The sequence below is a fragment of the Branchiostoma belcheri genome, unplaced genomic scaffold, assembly GCF_001625305.1.
Source record: "Branchiostoma belcheri isolate BF01 breed outbred unplaced genomic scaffold, Haploidv18h27 scaffold59, whole genome shotgun sequence".
Taxonomy (NCBI): domain Eukaryota; kingdom Metazoa; phylum Chordata; class Leptocardii; order Amphioxiformes; family Branchiostomatidae; genus Branchiostoma; species Branchiostoma belcheri.
The window spans coordinates 1036742-1062005 of record NW_017804231.1 but is presented as its reverse complement, the minus strand read 5'-3'; the positions used below and the strand labels follow the sequence as shown (position 1 = coordinate 1062005).

The 25264-nt window shown below is 41.7% G+C and overlaps 2 protein-coding genes across 2 annotated transcripts; both read right to left on the bottom strand.

Annotated features, from left to right (window-relative positions):
- Positions 1-1640: 1640 nt before the first annotated feature.
- LOC109482008 (poly [ADP-ribose] polymerase 12-like) lies at positions 1641-6911 on the bottom strand. Its single transcript, XM_019784645.1, has 6 exons — positions 6318-6911; positions 5835-6005; positions 4376-4604; positions 3458-3681; positions 2323-2571; positions 1641-2074 (listed from the first exon to the last, which is right to left on the bottom strand). The coding sequence occupies exons 1-6, from the start codon at positions 6788-6790 to the stop codon at positions 1657-1659; spliced, it is 1764 nt and encodes a 587-aa protein (XP_019640204.1). The 5' UTR covers positions 6791-6911; the 3' UTR covers positions 1641-1656.
- A 724-nt stretch (positions 6912-7635) lies between these two features.
- LOC109482040 (RING finger protein 151-like) lies at positions 7636-25101 on the bottom strand. Its single transcript, XM_019784693.1, has 3 exons — positions 24953-25101; positions 17367-18296; positions 7636-9330 (listed from the first exon to the last, which is right to left on the bottom strand). The coding sequence occupies exon 2, from the start codon at positions 18196-18198 to the stop codon at positions 17368-17370; it is 831 nt and encodes a 276-aa protein (XP_019640252.1). The 5' UTR covers positions 18199-18296; positions 24953-25101; the 3' UTR covers positions 7636-9330; position 17367.
- Positions 25102-25264: the final 163 nt, after the last annotated feature.

The following is a 25264-nucleotide window of genomic DNA, read 5'->3' as shown; positions in this document are numbered from 1 at the left end:
TGTCACACAGTCCTATGTGAACTATTTCCGCCCAGAACGTTGGTCCTCTGCGTGCCCAGTTCCATTTTCTTAGCCACCTCAGCAATATATCCTGTAACTGTCAAGTCCAGTCCGTGAAACGCGGGTGGTCGTCTTTAAATTGTAGGTTACTCAGATGTGTTGTTGCCATTTACGATTTAAGCGCTTAGTGGTGGTGTGGTTTCTCCTGATGAGAACAACGACGTTTCATTCGGGAGCTGTTCGATTTGGAACAACGTGGAATTTGTACAATGCCTGCCCTTCGTCATGCGCTGAAAACCGGTGGGACATATAGTGGTATGGTTGCTATGCCTGCATTCTTAACATGCGCTGTAAACCCTAGGGATTTGTGGCATGTCGTCAATGCCTGTCTGCACATGCGCTGAAGTCTAATGGATGTCCTACTTTCTGGCCCTCATTCCCACATGTCTTCCAAGTGGATGTTTTACATTCTTGCCATTCCCACATGCCTTCCAAGTGGAAGTTTTACATTCTTGCTTCCATGCATTCGCACATGCCTTACAACATTCCTTCCAAGTGGAAGTCTTCAAGCCTTCCAAGTGGAAGTCCTACATTTTTGCTCACATTCCTTTCCCACATGCCTTCCAGGTGAATAAACTACAACCTCTAAAGACATTTTAGAATTACTTCTGTGAGTAAAGTCGATCACATTGTGAATCTGAACATGTTGGGGAAATGCTGAGAAGGAGACTTACAGATATGCACTGATGATGTCTTCGAAGCTTCTACAGTTTTCAAAAGGGAAGTCAAACCCTTCAGACAGTTTTAGACATAGCTACAGTTTTAGACAACTACCTTTCATCATGTAGATTTTAGTTATTTTATATACTGTTCTTCAATGTCCTTTTATGTTTGTAACTGACAATTAGCCTCTGGGCATGAATTTGCAATAAACTTCTCAATTATTATAATAGAAGAAAAAGATATCATAATAATAGTACCTGTTTAAATGCAGCAGAGCTCAGAAGACTGTCGGTACAGATTCACAAGAAGTTTTAGTCTTGTGAATCTGTACCGACTTCATGAACATCATGGGAGTCTTGTCAATCTGTACAATTTCCACAATGTCCCAAGGGTTTCCTGGAATTTCACTAGGTAGGAATTGTATGTCAAGTGTATGTCCCACATTCTAGCCACATTCCCCACATGCCGTACCCAGTGAATGGTTAGCATTTTGTCCTCAGGCATGCGGAATGTCCACAGGCATTTCTCTGACCCACATCTATGCCCACATTCCTATAAACCCTTGGGAAGATCTGTCTGCCCTATGGCCCTGCTTTCTGTGACCCCGGGGCTCGTTCACTATACACTCAGGGGAGGAGTGCACTGTATCTGTCTAGACTTAACAGGTACCATCATGGCAGTGTCATGGCAGTGCCATGCAAACAATAACCCTAACAGCAACCACCGTCGCCATGGCAATGTATGTTTTCATTGCCAGTCTTGTTTTTATTTTTTTCTTTCTTTCTTTCTTTCTTTCTTTCTTTCTTTCTTTCTTTCTTTCTTTCTTTCTTTCTTTCTTTCTTTCTTTCTTTCTTTCTCTCTCTCTCTCTCTCTCTCCCCCTGTCTCTCTTTCTTTCTTTTCCTTCATTTTCCTTACTTTAGTTAGGACCAATTTCAGTACTCGATGAGATACTCAGGGTAACACTGCGCGCTGTCGAAGATGACAAAAATCTTAGGATCGGACCTGCTGTTCACACAGGAGTCAAAGGTCTTCCCGAGCGGCTCGGCAGGGTTGAGAGGGGGAGGGCGGCGCAGACTGGACTGCCCTCGGGTGTACGCACCGACCAGCACTTTAGCCACGAACATGGTCCTGCGTCCGGGAGCGCCCTGTTGGGCGTAGTCGTTGGAATACTTGGAGCTCGTGGAGAAGTAGCTGCCCTGTCCGTACGCCGCGCCCGTGCTGGTGCCGCTGAGCCGCCAGTCGAAGTTCTGCAGGCAGATGGCGTCCACTGCCTCGGGTCTGGTGCCGTGGAACAGCTGGCGCTCTTCTGGGTCCGCCCCGCCACTCTGCTTCTTCATCTGAGCCTTCTTCCTGTGGGTAGAGAGGAGGCAGAAATTGGAAGGTTGAAGATGGATGGATGTCTATCCCTTCTCTAGAGTCATTTATCTTTTCAGAAGGTTTAGGCGTTGGTTTATTTTTGGCGTGTTTCTAGGCGTTTTTATCAGGCTCTCTTTTTGTACTGGTATTTTTTACGGCAAAAAGGTAATGCCTGTCTGGTAAATTTGATACTGTCTTTGTGGCCACCTTCAGACCTGCAGGTTAACAAATATCATGCTCACCTGACGTAAGCGCTCCACAGGTAGGGGTTCTGTACACGTTTGATGTTGCCGATGGGAGTTCCCGCCATGCCCTGCTGGTCGAACAGCGCCTTGACCTGCTGGTACTCGCCGGCCGTCGGTCCGCTGGGGGAGAGGGGCACCTCGTCATAGTCGTCCCCGTCCTCGGCCATCGCGAGCCAGTGGGCGGGCAGCGAGTCGTCTACTCCCGAGGAACCTGACGTCAGCCTACGGCGGGCTGTGGGCTTGTTCCTGGGGAGAATAAATCGCATTAATAACTATAAATATAACTTAAAACCCTTGCTGCTCCCAACATGTAACAATTGCGAACAGATACAAAATTGGTGCCAAAAGGCTACGTTAAGCCTACTCTCCAAGCAGAGATTGAGTAACGATCTTCCCCCCATCAAACTCTGCTTGAAGAGTACATAAACGGGACTGCACGTCAACCAGGGGCGAACCCACCATCGTCTCTTGTGACGCACCAGTTCTGCCTGCCTATCTTCTTCAGCTACCAATGCCAAAATACTAAGAAATACGTTGTAACGGTGACGCGCTCTAGCCAACCTCAACCTCAGGCGGGCTTGCAGGTTGCCTGCAGGTTGCACCAAACGCTGCATCGCCATCTTCAGTGTGACGTTTCGTCTTCGTACAGAAAAAAACGTATGGGTTTTGCACGCCGAGCAGCGTTTTTATATACCGCCTCGAAAACACGACGGTGATTCCACCAGCAGCCGTTCGGCACCCCGCCGCACCCCGCACGGGTCAAGACGGGGCACCGACCGGGCATCGGACGGGTCCCTGGCAGAAATCGTCAAAAGGAACAAAAGTTTGTGGATTTTAGACAGAAGCCGCCCCAGCGCCGGCAGGAGCACAACCGGGCCCCGACAGGGAGCCGTAAAGGAACATATAGATATTATAGTCAACAATAGATATGCCACAAGTCTTAACACTTTTGTTAGTGTTCTGCCCCCTGTATAACGGCACGGTCCAAAAGTGGTCGGTTATTCTAATAAGCGACCACTTTTGAGGTTACGGCCTGATAACCGATGGGAAATGGAGCCTTCTGATTGGGACAGTACGTTCTGCCGACGTGCCATCCAAAAGAGAGTATAAACGATGACGTTCAGACTTTTACCTTCTCGGATTAATGACGTCATCCTCGGACACGAAGCGAGGCCGCCGTCTGACGTCACGCCTGGTCTTGTAACGGACGTTCTCCTGCCACATGTCGCGCAGGCGCAGGACGTACTGATGGTGCTGTGTGCTGAAGCTCAGTTCGGCGTCAGGCTGGTCCTGGTACCGCTCCTCGATATCCTGACTGCTCAGGCTGCTCTGGCCTCGGTCCGCGCCGGAGGAGTTCTAAAGACGGCGTTGGAGTAATGCTTTTATGTTATAGGTTATACATTGTAGCAAGGAAGTTGGCCTATAAGTGATGCGAGCTTTGTACCACAATGCTCATGCTGCATTTTTTTCTATGAAGGTACGATGTACCCATTTTGTTAAATACAATGTTGTAACAAAGGTTTAATATGTTCATAACTGGCGATTTATGTAAGACTGGCATACATTATCTCGCCATGCCAGACAGCCAGCCGGACGGACGGACATGCATATAAAGAAAGACGGACGGCCGAACGAACATACAGACAGACAGACAGACGGACAGACATATATATAAAGACAGACACTAACCATCTGACAGACAGACAGACGGACGGACAAACAGTAGTATGACAGAAGGAACCAAGGCCATTGGTCATCCTCGACCACGAGGGATGAACAAGTTGTAGGACAGAAACCTTCACGGTTGGGAACAGGTCCAAAGTGAGTGACATGCTGTGCGGAGTCATCAATTCCTTCCAATTTGTCCTTAAGGTCAATCTGTGGTAACCAAATCACCTTTCCTGTCACTCGATCTAATGCATTCAAATATACCTTAAAACAATACCTCCGTACCAGGAGGTAATAATTCTATTCTTGATGTACTAAATCAAAAAGACTTAAAAAATTTCCTATCCTATCATAGCTGTCCGCTTCATAATAAAAGTCTCACCATCTGCCCGTATTCCACCCACGTCCCGTCCACGTCCTGCCAGTACCACAGCCACTCCGTCACGAACGGGTACCCGGCAGGCTTGGCCCCCCACGACGGCGTGGTCAGCCTCCGCACCTCGGTCTCTATCTCCACAGCGGTACCGGTGTTCCACAGGCGCTGAAGCAAGGACGAGGGGCCCTGTTGCGACCTTGTCTTCATGTCCTTGAAGTTCAACACATACTGATTCCTAAAACAAACAAATGAGCGTCAATCAATAGTTCGTGCTTATAAGAGGGTCTGCATGGGGGGGTCCTGGCAACGGTTAACGGTAAATTCAGCAGGGCCGATATCGTTTAACGGTAAATTCAGGACGGTCGGCAATGCTTAACGGTAAATTGACAGGCTTTTTTTCGAGCTGCACTGGATTTGGTATCTCGCTTTGTGAGGAAAGGTGATCACTGACAAAATTACACCTTACATGTGTTCCCCACCTGCCCTGGTCCCCGAGTGCGTCCACAAATAAAGGGGAGTCCAAGTCGACGTCGGCCAAGGCTCTACCCAGCTTGCCTTTTTCCGTACGCCCAGTTTTTACCGATGGATTTTGACAGGCTCGCAATCTGAGGGGGTCACTTTAGGATTTCTAAGCCTTCAAAAACGCAATTTCCCGCATTTTGAGAGGCAAATCATGGTGTTGAGAGTGTTTGTCGGTCCTTCTGGTAATTAACGGGAAACTGGTGCTGGCTAGAGCCGAAGGGGACCGAGCGCAGGAGCGCGAGTCGCTCGCCAATGGCCAATGTAGGGGGTCCGGGGGCATTCTCCCCCGGGAAATTTTGTATTTTTAAACCTTCAATGACGCATTTTCCTGCACTTTGAAAGGCAAAATTAGGCGTAACGAAGAATTATTCATTAACGCTTAACGCTGAATTTAGGATGACAAATAACGTTTTACGTTGAATTAAAACGACCAATAACGCTTCACGATGAATATACTGATAACGCTTAACGTTGAATTAGAGCGGGTCGGCAACGATTAACGGTGAATTTAAATAGCCCATAACGGTTAACGAAAAAGGGCATGCAGGCCCTCTTATAAATCCGCTTTTCTAAGATTCTCCAGTATCATTGACGAAAGATAGTGGATACTACCTGAAGCGTCTGATCGTTTCCAAAATCATATCCAGTTGAATGAGTAACTGTGTTTTGGGCGTAAGTGACCGTAAACTTTAATCTAGGTGTAACGTTATAGACTTACAAAATTGACTTATTACTAGCAAAGCCGTTGTCAGAGAAGATCCGTTAGACAACTGAGATATAGCATACGTGTATAAAGGTTACTCACCCAGTAAAATAATACTTGTAACGTTAAACATACACACACAGACACACGCACAATGTAACTATAATAGTGTTTAGACATATCATAATATTCAGATATCGGTCTTTATTATATTATAACATTAAAATATTGGCCCCTTACATGTTTAAGTCGAACTCGCAGTCTTCCTTGCTGACATCACAGAAATGCTTCTCTATGAAGATATTCAAATCGTCGTCATAGTTTTTCCAGCTCTCGTTCCCAGGATGGCGATACTGCCACTGGTAGGGCATGGCACAGTGCCAGTTGTGACAGGTGTCAGCGAAGGAGCACCTTGTGGGTGAAATATATATATATGTCACGACTAATTGCAATATGATAGCACAATAGATTGTTGTTGAAGGACCCCTACAAAAGTTCTTAACAGTCCTCAAAGTCTGCGAAAGCATCTATAGCAATCCTCACGATATAGAGATGTTAAGTAAGAATTCAACCATGAACTAAGCAACATTCGCGTCGAATGTTAACTACATTTCCGGGGTGTATGGTGCGCAGAATCATTCATGTGGCAAGGGATGTACCAGTGCGAGCGTTTGTGTATGATGAGTCTGTGTGTATGCCTGTGAATTCCGGCTTTGGTCTCACCTGCTCCTCAGGTTAAAAGTGCAGATCTCCGTGCCCTGCCCCGTACCGTCGTCCCCCTGTCCGGCGGAACCTCCTCCCCCACTCGGCATTCGTTTCCTAGCCGCAGGCATGGCGGCGAGCTGTGCGCTCCTGGGTGGAGTTGCCCCGACCGGCACATTAAACCTGTACATCTCCAGTAGGAAACTCTCAGGTTGCGAAGCGTCGATCCCGAAATCACTCAGAACCCCAATGGGCTGCGAATCGTGCAGGTTGTGGGAGAAAGAACAGCGTTGTGCGCCGAACCTGCACTCTCCTTTCAGGTAGAACTGACAGACGTGCAGGAACGTACAGGTGTGGCCCTTGCTGCAGCCTTTATGTCGGTTGTTGTACCAGGTACAGGCTAGGGGCAACCTTGCAGAAGTCGTCGGGGCGCGTCCTCGTCCCCTCCCGCCAATCGGAGCCCGACGAGGAGACGGCTGTCCTCTTCCCGCCATGGCTTTACTAGATCTACACTGACTGATGGAAAGTTCTGTGCGGTTGTTATGTAGACCTGCTGGGCTGTAAACAAACACTGGTGAGAAGTTTTGCAGGTAACACAAAAGCGGAAGTAAACCACGTCACAAGTTTCGGTCCGTCGACCCCTGAACTTGGGGATCATGGGACGATATAAATAATCGATCTCTTTGAAATTTGATGAAGAACACATATCAACGGTCCTAACTTGATGGAAAGATCGAGTAGGTAACGTCATGGAGCACATTCGTCTTTAAAAATTGAGCGTATTAAATTATTTATGTTGGAAAAGGCAAGTTCTTGACGACCAATCTGTGCTGCATACACGAAACGCTAGGTGACGCACAAAACAGGTCCGCTAACAATCAGCAAGCAGATGTTAGTCTGGAAAATCCTTCAGCCAACAGTAAACCTTTAAACCTTTCTCCACCCCCACCCCCACACCCATGATCCTTATTATTATCACCACTATTCTGATAATCGATTGACAAGTCACACCAACTCTTCTCACACATCTTTTAGTGACATATTACTTTAAAGCTTTGGGAAATGAAAAAAAAAATCAAACACACATTCTTATTAATAACAGATGTACGTTTTATTAGGTACCACTGTAGAATTCCAATAAATTATCATGGTAACATTGTACATGAACATAAATAACAAACACCTGGGATAGCCATGACTTAAAAAAAATCCTAAAACTGGAATTAACAGCTACATAAGATAACTAGACTTTGCAAATGTTACCAGTGCTTGCTGCACTTATGTCAAATATGATAAACAAAATGTCATGTGTACAATGATGTGTAGGCAGGCGACAGTATAGTGATTAAACTGGCAGAAGCACAATTATGTTTAGTTTCTTGATAACTGACAGTACAAAAGATTTAAAAAAGCACCTTATAAATGATAAGAAGGATGCTAGATACTTCTAACAAGGTACAAGAGTTAAAATTGTAATTGAACAGAATATTCATGTTGTAATGGTGTTAACAGTATTATGAATCATAAATACTAATATTTATTTTCACAAAGTGACAATGAATCATGTATACTGTATTCATTTGACATGAAGCACCAAGGTATCTGAGCAGATCAAAGCCTAACTGGTACAAGGTACAGTGTCCTGCCAACTGGTGATATAGGAACAGCTCAATGCAGTTCTGTAACATTCTGCTAGGTGGCATGATTAGACCACATTATAGTTCTTGAACCACCTGAGGTTTCTAGTAACATGCAGACCTGTCACAAAAGTCACTTGTGAATTTTTGTATCCAACAATTGTTTGTGAAGCCATCTATTTTTGTCATCTGTATCAACACATTGTAAAAGGCACTACGGTTTGCTACGGCATTCCTGCAGAGTTGTAACTGTTGTGTTTTCATACATGCCTTAGCCCTAACAGCAACTGGAACACAATTGTTCTCCCACTGCTCTTGAGTCTTGTGGCAGTGGATGAGTTTAAGGATTGGTATATGCTTTGTGCAACTGTTTTACAATAAAACATGCAAGAGATTGCACCATTATATGTAGTGTTAGCCAAACATTATTATTGTTTTTTTAGTCTATATTTTGAGCCATGCTAGTATTCTCCAACTCTATTCTATACAAGTATAATCACTGTCTCCTCCTTTTTACACACGTGCTTTAAATTTAGTGTTTAAGTCCTGGTCAATCCTGTTATTCAGACCTTGTTCATATAACACATATAAGTGCTACATCTTTATTACTCCCATAGAGTAATAAAAATTCACATGAGAAACTTGTGCTACATCCAAGCTTACACATGTAACACATCTTGTCATTCAAAAGGCTGAAAAATAAAAATGATGCTTGATTAAAAAGTTTACTTCTAAAACGTACTTACATTTTACTATCAAACTTGGATGAGAGTAAATTTTTACAAGTATGTTTCACAGTACATCACTATAAGGCACGTGTATATACTATTTTGTGCCTCTCTGATATTACCATGTCTTAGCTTTTTCTCTATATGATATTAATATTACACATGGGCTTGCACCTCTGTGATAATAACTTAAACATGAACTAAAACATTCTGGCCTTACCAAAATACTTTTTAAGGATGGCAACACCCACTTGAGATATTGAAGAATACAAGAAAGGAAGATTATTCATAAACCTGAATTGCCTTCCATTTTGGCCCTGTTTCACTTGACAAAGATAATAGCTAGGCTGAAATAAGTTTAACTACATGTAAATTACCCAGCAAAAGGAAACTGGTATCAAATGATGTCATTATGGGACATAAAAATGTACACAAATTAAAAATTATTAGTTTTAAAGAATTTGTAGCCAAATGGATGCTTCAGTGTGCTGAAGGTTAAGACCTCTAATTTTCCATTGTAGAAATGTCAACCAAAGAGTTGTCCTGGCCTGGCCCTCTCCCGGTCCACTGTGGACAGAACTAGCACCGACCAGCATGGGTAGATCACGTGACATTTTTATTGGTACCACATCATACGGCCTCCTCATGTCAACAACTTGTCATGGACATCTGAAAAACAGGAAAAAAATACATTCATAAGAATGGAAACACCAGATGTCTAAAACACCATCTTTTTTCCATTACCAATTTTACAACACTTCTAGACTGGACATCAGAGGGTGAAATGTCATGGAGTAGTTCCAATCCTTCCAACATAATAATTATATAAAATATAAGAAGAACCCAAGCCCTCTCTCCTGCAAAACATCATACAAGGTCCTTACTTTATGACACATTGGAACATGTACATGTACACCAACTGAAGATTAACAAGTGTTAGGTCTGTTTACCAGTTTTGTATTGGTAATAATTGGGTTAGGCAGCAGGGAGAAGGTTATGAAATATTCCAGAAACAATATATGCCAATGTTCTATAGAAAAAAAAACAACCTTTCAGTAGGATATATAGACCTACAATTACATGATTGTACAATGTATTATGATGTATCCTGAAATGCTCAAGACCTGTTGTCCACGGTAACTGTAGACCAACAAAGTCCTGATCCTCTCTCGACCACATGAAAGGTCCCACGGGATAAATCCCCAGATCAGTGATACTTCAGTAAATATAACTTATAATCCTGTGCTCTAACCTGTAAGAGCTATGACAAAGTATCCAGGACCCCCTTGAGATGCAATGTTCTGAATAATTTAACAGAGGAAGGACCAAAACCACCTGATACTGCAATTTGATTAAAATCTTTATCTTTATTCTTTATTTCAGGCGCAAATTGGCCCATAGTAGACAAACAATTAAAATAACAAGGTGCACACATAGTAAAAATGGTAGGGTTCGGTACATATACAAACGGGAAAGGCCTTACCGGTAGACTAGGCCGATATAGTGATCCCAGTAGTGACTGGTGGATGATAAGTCTGAGTGGATTGCGAGTTTTATGATACTGTTATTACTGTTGAGGAGCCGATTGGTGAAAGAGTGTGTTAGTTTACGTCTGCGAGCATCGAAGGTATCGACAACCTCAGTCACAAACATTCGACTGGCGCTCTCAAATTTTCCATATGAAAACAATATTCTAAAGGCGTTGTTATAAGCCGTTCGGAGTTAAAAGGAACCGACTACATTGGGATTAAACTTTAAAACGAAGGTGATTGACTTCCTGTGTATCATTTTTGGATTTACATTACCTGCATATGTATCATCTAAATGTATAAGTCACCTTTTCATGTGCTGCTTAACAACTTTTTGGTAACAATTGTTGACAAAGAATATGGCATGAGATGTAGAAAAAACAACTGTTACAAAAATACCTGGCATGTTATCCAGTGAATGTGGCAAGAACAATTAGCTTTTGTACACACTACGGAATAAGGATGGATGGGTACATTCCCAAGAGACTCCTGGCATTCTGCCCTAATGGTCAGAAGCAATAAGTTAAGAAATGGTTCTGTGTGGATTCCGCTCAAAATTAATACATACAAATGGCTGTAGAATACGGTAGACATCCTGGCATCTTGTTAGCAGGTGACACAGAAATGCTGACAATGCAAAACAACTAGAGTATACAAACAATTGCACAACTATAACCTTAAGGCTTTAGCTATAAGGCTTTCTGTTATCTGTAACAGCATCAGTTTAGTAGTATTGCCAGCTATGCAGGTTGTAGCATGCACAGTTCAGTGGTTATCACTTCAAAGGGCCAAAAGGTTACGCCAGCTGGCTGCATTTCACTCATCCAACTTGCATGCTACTGGAAAGGGTTGCAGTCCTTACAACAGGACATCAAGTGATGGTCTACTGTTCATAGTAAATGTCAAAAAGAGTTAAAGGATTTCTCTAGTACATTGAGCAGGACATAGCTTTTGTCCTTCTTTACATGATAACTGTTGACACAACTGTAGACGGTTTTCAGAAAGCAAAAACGAGATTGTGATACATTCCATCTCTACATGCATTCTTGTACCTTTGGCAAAAATGAGTAGTGAAGACATGCCCTAGCCCCATCCCCTTCTAATAGGTGAAGAGAAAGCTGTCTTAATTGTTTTGTTCTCACGACCTCCCTACCTGCCAAACCACCTGTGAAAATCTACAACAGAGGACAATCACTATTGTCAGCCAGGCCTGAGCCGCCTGAAGGACCTGTCACTCTCATACTCCTGTTACAAATCATGATCTACCCAGTAATTCAGTAAAAAGGCCATTAAAGGTATTTAGTAAGTTTAGGATTTGCAAACCTAACGAAGAGTATAATGTTATTATTAATGTTGATTATGGTATCACTCTTTCAAATCACATTGAAAGGTTAACTTTGACTACCTCCTAAAAATCATGAAGAAATTGTTATGAAACAAGGTTTGAGATCTGTCAAATATCCCGCCCATCAATCATTAGTGTTTGTCCCTCTGATGTTTTTTGAAGACAATACCTGTACGCAACATAACCTCAGGCCATGAACCAAGAATTTTTCAGGATATCGATGTGCGGTATTTTTTTCTCAGTAGCACAAGACAGTCAATATTTTGTTGCGATTGTAGCAGATGCAACAAAACATGTCTTATTATTGCTGTTTTCCATTCCAGTGATCTCTTCCTTTTAAAAGAAAAAAGTCTGATTCACAATTTGTAAGTTTTACCTCGACACTGTTCTGACAATCCGTTTTTATATCATCTGAACATTTCAGTGTCCATTTGGGACATCTTTTTCATACTGTTTGGGACCTTTAGGCCTCTGGATCAAAATTGATGATGATCAAAGAGATTTAACCCACAACATGAAGGTAGTGACTGTATTTTGGTGCTAAAAGGTATAATCATAGTCACATAAAACTATTGTATGTCCACCTCATTTAGTCCTTACACACACAGGTGTGTGCAAGATTTATTGTTGCTCTTCCTCTCCTTTGTGTGACACACAGGTAGGTTGAGGAACAAAGGAACCGCAAAAGAAACTTTAGGGCTTGTTCATTAGACTAGAGAACTAGGCAGGATGTTCACCTTTGTGACCTTTGTGAAGAAAAACTATGTGTATTTGGGAAGAACAAAATATTTAGTAAAACGTATACAACAGTTACTACTTTCAAAATCAAAAATCAATCTGAATTGAAGGGGGTGGGGGATACAATGGAATTCTAAAATTTTCAAAATGGGATTAAAATTCCCCATACAACCTATAGTTTGTTTACTTTTATGTTTGTTGTCAGTAACTTCAAAGACAAGAACCGAAGAAGCTTATATTTGGGTCATCTATACACTCTGACATGACAGTTGAATGAACAATTCCTTTACTCACTCAGTGTACTGCAGCATACATACATGTGTACATGTATACGACATTATGCATGAAACCCAGACCATACTTCCTTAGCAACGAGACAGGCCCAATAACATTGAGTAATTTCCTGGTGGCGAACAAATGATTGATGGAAATTTCAGACGGCACAAAGCATGATGAAAAGGTCTGAAACCATCGCATTAATAATTAAATACCATCATGATCATGTAGATGTAATTTCTAGTAAAAGCTCCTCTTTTGGACTATTCCAAATTACCTTAGGGGTAAATATTATTGCTATCATTATCATTAAATCATTCCAATAACTTTATTTCAATAACAAATGAAACAAAAGTGTTTTGAAGGAAAAGACATTCTCGACTCCCACATTCTTCTAAAATTTTCACAAATCAAAGCCAATTTCTTCCTCCTCCGCAGAGATTTTTGGACCAGTCCTAAATCTTTTGTTGTCTGACCCAGCCAACACCTGAACACGCTGCATAATATGTCTAACTTACTGTTGGGGTCAGGGGTCAACCAGATAGAAATCTTTCTATTTTTAGACCATTGTTTCTGGGTGAAACATATGACACTACCTGTAACAGGTGGTATATGTCAATCCTTTGGAACACTTTGCACTTTGTTTCCAAATCATTTAAAACATTGATTCTAATCAATACAGAGAGATTCTCACATTTTGTAGATAAATATTGACCCCAAGACCTCATGTCAAATGTGAGTTTGCCTCTATTATCTGCTTATAATATATGTTGACAGTAGTATTTTATGCCAGTGGCCCATTGTATGTAGGAGCTTCTGAACTGCATGTAAAAGAACACAACACACTTATCGAAAAGGATGACCTGGTGTGCTTGCATAACTGAAAAATGTGAGATGTGACGAGACTACATTGTACTGAAAAGCTTATTATCTGAGGACAGATTCTTTACCTTTCCCCGACATTTTGTAGTTTAGTTATAAGTAGCTGTTCCAAAATTCAAGCACATGCTTTGCAAATCCACTTGTGAAACAAACTACTATGACTGGAATGTTTCAACCACACCCAGATGTGTCTCTAGCCCTTGCCATGTCTCCCTCAATCAGAAGTTAGGCTTTCCAGTCTTTCTGTGCCACTTTAGCTGAGGGTTAAGTGGGTTTATCTGACAGTCTTTGATGTCTTTGAAATTGGCGTAAAAGCCCTAAATAGGGTGTGGCTCTTAAATGTTTGAAGGCATCAGTGTCAACAATGGCTTAGACATTCAGGGATGAACCTGGCAGCCTGAAACCCAACCTTGTCAGCTATAGATATACTAAACAAGACTGGATTTCAGGCTTTGAACCTTATGTAACGTGAAAATCCCCTTTGAACACATACCGGTATCTCCTATTAAAACTGAAGACGACATTTTAATCTATAAAGAAATAGTTACGTGTTATTATTATTATAATGCTTCACGTTCCTCTCATCCAGAATAAGGTTATTCCTATTTTCTACCATCATTACAATTTACAACTGCTCTTTACGTTTTTTGAAAGATACCAATTATGATTTATTCTCATCATTATCTAATTAAATCTAGAAATGATAACACTGCTACACTGATGACAAAAATTTCATAAGAGGTAGAGGTAATTGAAGGGAAAAGCCTAGAGTATCAGCATAAGGTTATAATCCCAGAAAACGTCAAGTTCAAGAACAAACTCTCCAACCCCTACAAAATCATTTGGAACAGTCCAAACATCTGTACGTTTTAATCACTGGGTGATTACTTCAACTTGTTGTATCAACTAATCTGTCATGTGGGGGCTTCCTTCCAAATTTCCCACCATCTGATAACCTTCTGACTTTGACAAAATACATTTGATCTTAATCTTTGGAAAGAGTGATTGCACATATGGAGATAGATTGTGTGGGATGACTCTTCTCAAGTTCAGGATTAAATAAATCAATCAGGACTGTCGCTGTGACCTTTAATCTATCCTGTTGCTATGGGTTACCGATGTTTGGGATATCAGGAGGATTACTGGAGCAGATGAACTTGGAAATGGCTTTCTGACGAGATTAATTAGATGTCTATAGAGTTACATTTGTTTTAGCAGGAAAAACAAAAAGATGGTGGGTATAACTCAAGAGGCAAAACATGTACTGCTACTGCTATTTTTTAAGGAAAAGTTCTTAGATTGGACAATACTAAGCACTTTACTAAGAAAGCTATTAGAATGTCCACATGTCAGAAAAATTCCTTAGCCAGTCAACCTTTTAAGTCTATACTGAGTTTTAAATGATATGCCATTCTAGAAGTAAACACAGTGCAGAATACATTTGTAGCACTGGATATGGTGGCGTGGGTTTACTATGCTTACTATGCTAGTGTTTTGTGGAGAGAAAGCCTCGGAATTTTAAGACACCTAAATGATGTCGACTATTTATGTCTTCTGAAGACTATTGAATATACATTCAGCTTAACAAAAACACAACAATAGATGCTTCCTGTCACACCTAACTAGGGCAGAATGGGAGATATGAATGGCAAAATGACTTCACTAAGTTGTCTTAACATAAAATCTTCGTCAGGCGCATTTTTACACACAATCTTACCATAGTCAGCATATTTTGTCTGGAAAACAGTTCAGAGGACATTCTTTCTTACAATGGAAAAGGTAAACATACTCAGGATGGCTGTGCAGTTGAACACTTTGGAAAGGCAGCGGCGAGTTTTCGGCTCATTAGTAACGTTACAAAACAGTATTCCACAAAGGAAATTCCTCTTAGAAGCCTTTTTCTTATGTCCAGCTTCCGTTATACATTGTACCTGTTGTTTTCGGCTAAAATAATGCAGTTTGTAGTTTTATGCACTTGATATGCTGACAGTAGAAACCCAGCTGCATTTACGCATCACATATTTACTTCATTTGACCAGCAACGGGAATATACAGGAATTAGAATATAGGGGTGTAACATTAACCATTTTTTTACCGATTATTGAATTTTTTAATCGTTCTTCTGAATGTATGAATTTTCTTATTTTCTCAGTTCAATTCCCCCACTCTACTTAATACAGCTTTGTAATTCAACCCAAACAATATTCTTCTTTTTTTTTAGTTTTTTTTAAACTTCCCTAAATGCATCAAGAGATGTAAGTAAAGATTTGGTAAAGGTTAGATTCAAAGACAGGCCTACAGGTATGACATTAGGAAGAATGGTAACATTGTGTTTGGTAAAGAAGGCGGATTAAGAAGAGTCTGTTAAATGATGAATTATTGAGTAAGATAGTAAAATGATGGAATTTAACAATACAAGTCTCACGACACATTTCCATTTATGCCAATCCGTTTGTTAACACATCACAGCGTCTTTACAGAGAATGAAGGTCGTTCTTAAATGATAATGACAATGACCTTGAGGATGAAGCAAAGGTCACAGATGTCAGAAGGATGGGGTGGGGGCTTGACTTGAGTCTAGTAAATTTGGGAGCATGATTTTTGGCAACAATCATGGTGTTCTATATATCTATGAAGACAACTCCATTGTTCCTTTGTTTTGTAGTTTGAGTGACAGTAACTTATATTTTGAAAAGACTGTCATGATATTGATAGTGAAAGCTGGGTACCATTAGTAACAGATGGTTATGGCATATCTCTATACCCTTCACACCAGCTGGACCCATAATGCTTGTACATTGTACATGTAACAACAGGTGCACCTGTCAATGGAAAACCTTGCGGGGACTCCAAACAAACCCCTTTTACCCCATGCTGTTTTATGGCCTTGTGAACCATGTACTACCATTTCACAATGCACTTAACTACTACTAGCATACATTGTACATATCATCTACAAACCCATGCAAGAGCTTTTAATGGCTACTTTTAGGACAGCCCTAGAAGTTGCAACCAAAATGGCTACAGTAAATTTACCATAATCCTTTTAAAAGGTTTTGGGTTAAACTGGTCTGTGTAACCATGAGAATCAGAGACAAAATGGCCTTTTGAAGAAGACCAAGGATGCAACAAAGGATTTTGTACGATGTTCACTTTTCCCGGCAATAATCTTACAAGAAGACCCAAAGAAGGACAAGACCCTTCTCTGTTCCTAAGATGCAAGGAATAGCAAACAAGGTTCTGAGTATCTGCCGTATTTTCTGGAACAAAACATGTTTGCCTGTAGATTTACGTTGGATCTGCAAACAGTGGAAGCGTGCTTGATACTGTATTTTTCTAAGTACTTAAAAAGTTGTCAGTCCCACTTAGGATAGCGTGGGCTGAACAATTAGCAGGCGTGGTGCGTAGCGCAGGGCTCAAAGTTAAGAATCAAGTTACATGGCGTAACCTTATTCACCTGTTGTAACAATAGCAGCAATTTAGGTCAGAGAATGTTGTTGGACGAGAGGTCTGAGCTACTTATAACTCCTTTTTTTTTTGGTGCTACAAGTTGTATAGAAATACCACCTGTTGCATCAGACCGTGGCTTCTGTTGTGCAAAAAGAATGTGTCATTTTCCTGAATGAGCATTGTTGAAGCCTCTATCATGTGACATATTGGTGTCACATGTGTGAAAAAAAGGAAAAACGTGACTGCTCTAAAAAGTGTTTAAAAGCGGTAATGATGAAGTTTTGGCTATTCCTAATTAGTAAGTTTTAGTATATTGAATTGGCAAAAATAAAATGGCTTACTGACATAATGTATATTAGTGGTGAAACTAAACATAGATGCTAATATTATAAGGGTTAGTAAGGGAAGAGATATTATGATTGGCCACCAACAAAAACGTGTTAGGACAAAATGCACGACACACCACATAACAGCGAACGTCTAACCTTATATAATAGTTATCCTCTCGCTTCTCTTGCATCGACTACAGGTAACGCTCTTGATGCTTTCTGACCCCTCCCGTGGGATACCTTTGATAAGCTCGACGAGCTCCCGCTTCTCGAGCTCCGCCCGTTCCAGGTCCTGCCGCCGCTGCCGCTCGATTTCCATCAGCGAGCGCATCTCTTGCATGATGCGGGTCACCTGTCCTTTGAGGTCGTCGACCTCGGCTTGTAGCAGGCCCTCCCGTTGGACCATGTGTCGGCGCTGCGAGTCTAAACGCGACTCCATCTCGCGACGCTGGTCTTCCAACTTGCAGATCATCTCGGCTCGCAGGAGCTCGACCTCCGTGCGGAGCTCCGCTATGCAGTTGTGTTCAGCGTCGTCGTGGTTCAGTATCTGCATGCCACACCCCCGCGGGCACTCCTTACAGCGGAAGTCGCAAATGTTCAGGTGCACATCGAGGTTGCGGCGCTCCACGATAGTGGAGCATCCCATGTTGGGACAGCAGACAGACACGAAGCCACACTCTCTCTCGTGTTTGGAAATGTTTTCCAGTTCGCATACGACCGAGCATCCGTGCTGGGCGTTGATACAGCGAATCTGCAGCCTGTCTAAGTCATTCTTCATGTAGCGGAACAGTGGCCTGAGCTGGGTGATGTTGAGAGGCTGCCTGTCCTCGGGGCAGATCCTGTCGTGCACCAGCCAGCCGTGGATGCACGTGGAACAGAAGGCGTGCTCGCAGGGCGCCTGAAGCGGGTCTTCCAGCACGTCTCGGCACACGCAGCACAGCAGCCCCTCGTTCACAGTACCAACAAATCTCTCGATGTCGAACCCCATGCTGCTGAATCTCCCTGGCGTGCTGTCTCTTCTCCAGCGGGTGCGACTTATGCACGGGAAGTAGGGCACCAGTCAACCTTAGCAGCTCTTCACCAGTTCTGTGGGAAGACAAACACGAAGACTTAATCCCTGAATAATAGCAGCAAGTCAATTGTTAGGAAATAATACCTCTGGCTTCTTCTAGCTGCCGGCAAAGATGCCTGTAGGAAGATTCAACTTCTGTAGAATCCTTTCTAAAAGGATCGCTACCTTGTAGTAGCATAGGTGACATTCCATACTAAACCTTGCGAGGTCATGACATTCTTGTACTGAAAAGAATTTGAAGGCCAAAACCTCCAGGAAAGCCTTATTGAGTTGGTGTCATTCCGCTTGGCTTTCCACCATGTACTGAGCTATGTACCGCCACAAAGTTGCCGAAGTCCAGACTTTGGAAAGAAGAATGCGTGGATTTGGCAGTATGGCATTTCGGCAACTAAAAAACGTTTTCCTTCCATTGTGACTGACAGTCCATTGAGTCACATTGACAGACACACATTTAAGGTTAGCCATGCTCTTCCATAGTGTGCAAACGAAAGGCTCTTTAGGACATGAATGGAGCTAAAAATGGTCCTAAACTCTCTTTTGTTGTACGTTTTGACTTTGCAGCTTCCCCTCTTTTAATTTCAAAATCTATGTTGATTAGATGTATTTTGTATAACATATCTCATAGTCATGTCTATATAGCATAGCATATTATTATTACTACACATACATGAGTAGTATACTGCCCTGTTTGATGGTCTATAGCCTATACTATACATAATGTGTTTGCTGAGTATAAGAGAAAGGCAACCATGTAAGTGGTCAAATTAACCTGTATCCCTTTTTAGTTCATGAAGGCTTCAATTATGCACCTATTAGGACGGTCTACTGACAAAGCATACATAAGTAAACAAATGTACAGGTGCGCAATACATATTTCATTAGCTACATTTTAGTCCATTTTCGGATGGGGGGTGGGCAATCAGAAATAATTTTCAACAGGAACAAACTTTATGAAATCACAACAAAACCAGAAGCAGAAATATCATTTTCTGTCAGAGCAAACTGAAAGCAAATGCATACGAAGAGATTATTACATGTGAAAGCATTATAAATGGACCAATTAACATGGGAGACAAGACGGCAAATTAAGAGAATGTCCACCAAAGTTTCCCACCACCAATTACCATCCAATCCCCCTGACCAGGACATGGCAGTCCCAGTGTGTTATCTACTAATGTAATCTGCTGCTTTAATCATCATGAAGGGTGGTGCAGCTACTGTAGGGACAGATCATTACTGTTCTCTGGGGGAGGGGTCAAGGATTTGGCACAAAATCTTCTTCAAATTCTTTTCGTTGTACATCCAAGTTTAGATATGCTTAAAATTTGAATGTATATTTCCCACTTTTCTGGGGGTCTAGTCTTACAAGGTTGCAATTTCAGGTATTTTATCTTGGATTAAATCTAAGGAAGAATAGAGAATTAAAACATGACTAGTTTTGGAAACAGGGAAACCATCCATATTCATTTGACAAAATGAGGTAATACGGGTAATAAGTCATTTCATAAACCCATTGAACCATACCTTTGATATACAGTCAAACCTATACTGTGATAACCTCTACATATAAGGACCACTATGACCACTTTTTGGGTGGTCCATGGGATAATTTTTCCATTGACACAAGCACTAAGAATCCCTCTGATAGTAACCACCTGTCTACATAGACAAAATTTTTAGTCATCTCCTGAGTGGACGTCTTGAGCAGTTTTGACTGTAGGAGAAATAATTGTTATCCTTGACCATCACCCACCACCGCATATAATGATCTTCCCCCAGTGCAGAGTACTGACGTCTGACTGAAATGTAATTGACTGAAATGTAATTACTGAGACTTTCCCCCCTACCTGTAATTTGTCTAATGGCAGATAATCACTCCAGCAGATGGGCCAGGGAGGATGACCAATGCACCACACCTCCTAACTAAGGTCAACACAATCATGCCAGACCTTGGAGATGATACTTTGCAGTAATACATGTTGATTTAGACCTATAATTACCTCCATGAAAAATGGAGGTATTGTTTTCGGTGTGTCTGTATGTCTGTGTGTGTGTCTGTCTGTCTGTGTTTCCGCAACTTTGTGGTCAGCATAACTTCAGAACGCCTTTATGGATTATGATGATATTTGGTATGTTGGTAAGTCTTAGGAAGACAAACGTCAAGGTCAAATATGGGCCTCCTGGTGGATGACCTTGGTACTGCAGCAGAACTTCCGGTTTTTGTATCTTTTGTCCTGAACATGCTATGGTCTTGATGTTTTCATGACAGATTGCTTTTCCTGTCAGGAATAAGTGGTGTGAGTTTGGTCCCCCTAGCAGCTTGTTCTGTAACTGCAGGCACATTTACATATCAAGCCCATATTTCATGGAGGTATGAAATCTCGGAATTCTTGTTTGGCATTGTAAGTTCATACCACTGGTAGACAACAGCCTCATATGTGGCCTCCAAAGTAAGGCCGCATCTCACAGCACCTAAAGAATGTGTCTGGCCCAACACCCATCCAGGTAGACAGAGGTAATTAACCAACTCGCATCAGGATAATAAATATCTTTTCAACAGAAGGTCACCTCCCAACAACTCATTACTGTTTTGACAACATGTACTGAATTGGAAAAGGCAAGCCATTTCGTGACCATTGGGTCTTGAACAGCTTGAGACTATAAACCTTGACTGCATGATATATTTTTATTTTATTCTTTATTTGTTTTGGCTGAAGATACAGCCAAGGCTTTAACGTCCTAGTATCAAAGAAGGGACATCCCTAACCAAAGGCAAAGCTAGGTACTCATTTTCACCTGAGTGAAGTAAGGAAAGCCATTTGAAGTGACTTTCCCATGGGCACAATGTCGGCACATGTAGGTATATTAACCTTCTTTCAGTTGTAGGCTTAAAGCACTTCCAGCTATTAATCTGTGTTGGCTACAATGTACATTGTAAATCAGCAGTGTGAAGGTTAAACAAGGCCACAGGTGTCCCAAGAAAAAAGGTAATGGGTAATGTTTGGTATAGCTAATCTTCTTTCATCCCAAAAGGCCTTACTGGTCCATGGGGATTGACCATATTTCACAAACATATATTAAAGGCTTTCTCAGTATCATAATCAACTAAATCTTTCTGCTACAGACACCAATTTTGTAGCTTGGATGCCAGACACATAACAAGCAAGGCGATGCCAATCACTTCTACTATACTCTTCACTGGGCAGAAATAAAAGTCCCTACCCTATTATTTGATGTGAGAAATAATGTACATTAGAAAAATAAATCAATAAACAACATGAAAATAAATATTTGCCATATCCCCTGTAGATTACCTATGCACCTATAAAATTGATTCTTATCATTTTCAGTAAGAAAATGCTCTATTTTGAAGCATGGACCATGACCTGAGCTGTCGCATATCTACATGTGTATTATGATGATTGATTTCTGAACAAACAATTATATAGATAGATATCAATAATATTCTAACTAGTACAACAGATTTGAAATTTTGTTTAACTCTATAATATCTTCCCTAAAATTCTGATCATCAAAACCTCCTCGCATTGACGTTTCCAATTTTTGACCATGCACCCCTTGTGCATGTAGCATCCAAAAGTGGACGCCACTCAAGCCTAATTGGTAGGGGGGGTCCTTGGTTCGAGTCCCAGGCAGCGTTTCAGGAATGTGTACACACCTGTCTCCACTCTGTCCCTCTGACTGTTTAATAATGTCACATGCAAACAATGGGGGTTCAACATATGACTCTGTGTTGTTGGTCCACCTATTCAACCTTCGCACTTTGTCATGCTAAGCAAGAAACAAACTTCAGTCAACATAGACTTGATGACAGAAAAGTACACAATCACACGCTGTTGAAATCGTTAAACCATACTAAGATAAATTATACACCGACTGCTGTTGCATAATATGTGCCTTTTCCCCCCATAATGACAGGAAATGATGTCCAATATCTGCTAATGTTGCTAGACTGCAACATAAGTGTTGAGTACATATAATTTTGTTTCCAAATGTGACATGACTAGTCGTTGCGAGTGTTTTCAAAACATTGTGATATTTCATAAACTCCTGTCAGAAATGCACTGTTGCAGCATAACTAGATTACTAAGCCAGAAACTGTATTAAGGAGAGTCTAGTGGTCAAATTCACAATTTGTGATCTTAAGCGGATAAACGTTCCTGTCATTTTAGGGCAAGGTTTCATAAACTGACTCACATAACCAGTGAACTGGCAAACTGTCACATGGCACAACACAACACTTCTTCAAGTTGTCAAGTATAATGAGCTATGAAATGATCTCAATGGCTCAAAAGTGCGTACCCCTGCCATTTTTGCAAAATAAGGTAGGGGCTTTTAAGTGCTCAAGGTGTGGCTGAGACTCCTTAAATAGTGTTTACGATGTTTGCGACGCTTTTAAGTAGAATACTTCTATGTACAGAAGTGCGCTGCTCACACCCTAAGTATCTTGCTCAAACTTTAAAACAGATAAGCAGAGAGTAGCTACATGAGCTACCATGGCAGCCCTGGATTTTAAATTACTGCACTCTATCATTACGGAGATAGCAACACTGTAAAAAAATTAGCACTCTATTTTCCTTAGATAAAGGAGGATACCAGAGTGACACCTGAAAACTACAAAGTACAGATGTGATATGTTTGCTACATCGCTAGGCACTGACGAAGTATTCCCCACTCCATGACTTAATCCAGGACTTACCGGCCGCGGATTTGATATGAAGTGACGATACGCCCGTTCAACAGTGCGGATGCCAAGGTTGCTACAATTCTGCGGCAATCAAACGTAAATGCCAGTGTGGGTTTTAGTAATCAAAGCTGAGGGCAGACATATGGTGGGCAATAAATATGCGGCTTGCCGGACCACTTTCAACAGCCAGGGCTGGTTATAACTGCCACAGTAAAATAGCTGTATTGTGGCTTCTGTTACCTAGCAACAGAGTGATGACTCTATGGAAACATATTCCAGAACAGGAACCAGAACAAGGGCCTGTCACAACAAACAAATTGAGCTTCTAACATGATATATTAAAAGGGAATTAAAATAGCCTGCTGTTTCAAATCTGAGAACTAACACATGGTGTATTGTGGGAAGTATTATGGCCGGTGGTTTGAACAGGAATCTATTCAGCTGTAATGTTACAAAACTGATAAAGGGAAGAAAAGTAACTGCTGTTCGAACCTTTTTTTTTAATCAAAAGGGTGACAGTTTATAAAAATTGACAGTGATTTTCGGTGTGTGTGTGTGGGGGGGGTCAAACTACTTGTGAGGGGGGGGTCATGTGAGGGGGGTCAAACTACTTGTGAATATTTATAATTTTCAACAAACACAACATGTTACCTGTAAATTTCCAGGAACCAATATACGGATTTGTTTTGGCCCATAACATTGGCATGGACAGAATCTGACACCAATGAGTGGCACTGACACAACAAAGATTGATGCCATGTCTCTTGACCAATTCCATTGGCCCATAAATGGCTACTTAAATATGCAGAGAAAATGATACATCGTTTGATAAATACAAGATGTCTGAAGTGGAAATTGATACAGATGCCGCACGCCCAGGGTTAACAAAGGGGTCACTGCACTGTGGCTAAACAAGACCCTCTTGTCAGTGATATTTGGCCAGCTTTCATTACTCAAGAGCCCTTTAATATTTGTGCTGAATAAACGTTCGTGAGCTCTTCTAAGTCCCTGCCACTGAATATCGTTTGTGTGTTTGTGATAAAGGTAAATACTTAAAAACTGATTCGGCGATTCAAACACAAGAGGGTGACCCTGTTTTTTACTTCTCTCAAATTTTCGTCAAGGAGGTTTTGATGCTTTTGCCTTTGAGTTTGAAAGAACACAGCTTGATTTTTGAGTCTTGACTTGAGTGAGTTTTGTGTGGCGGTCAATAAGCCAAGAGACGGTTCGCTGATCGTCAAATGCAAGGGCGGAGAAGTTAATACAAAAGGGCACAGCTTTTTGATGGACTTACCAAGGATAAATACTCTGTAGTTCTGTAGAGCTTGTTTTGTCGCCACGCTATGCTGAACACGCTCGTAAAAAACGATTGTGACTTCAGATAAGGGCGAAATCCTCAAGCACTTGCAGTAACACGGCCCAGAAATTATGGACCTCACGTAGGTAAACAAAGGAGGGCAATGCTACATTGAGGGACGAACTCACGACAACCCAACACGACAACCTTACAGTAAATTGACAGAAAACCTTAATTGGTACCAGCCATGCATTCAATGCAATACTAGTATTTGGGCACAGTTTCAGTTTGAATGACCCTCCACATATTATAAGGAAGTTGGAATTCACGATCCTAAACATATCTTACGCTCTGGGTACAACTACAATGTCGTGCGAACTATATACCCTGCATGTAACGTTACCAGAATACTCTTAAACGATCGCCTTTTTGGTGCATTTTGAGCCCAGTGTTTACATCTGTTTTGCCGGGGTGGTTACCAGAAAAACGGGCGGGACAACCGGTGGGGTTCCCCCGTCAGCGATATATCAAATACCTCGCCACGATAAAATACTGTACTGGCTAGCTAGCTCTCTATACACCAGCTGTCAACAAGTTAGCAACATCAGGGGGAAGAAGCAACACATGCAGCGATCGTGGAATGTGTGAAAAGGGTTCAAACCTACCGTGTGGATTTTGGCGGGGTTTCTGGATTCTCTGGATAGTGGTGGGTGCCTCGGGGGAAGCTCGACTTTCTCCAAAACAGAGGCGGGGTCCTGGATCGCTGTCCGGTCACAGCGCATGCCCTCCCTTATATACACGCACCAGCTGGCACCCACGTGGTTCTGTCCCGCCAGATATGCAAATAAGGCTAGGGTTATACCACTATAAACAATGATAGTAATGAAGGGGTGTAAAGCAGTAGTAGCAGCCGGCAATATATTTGTACTTTAACGTAAAAATGCAAACAAATTTTGCTAATATGCTATGATACAGAT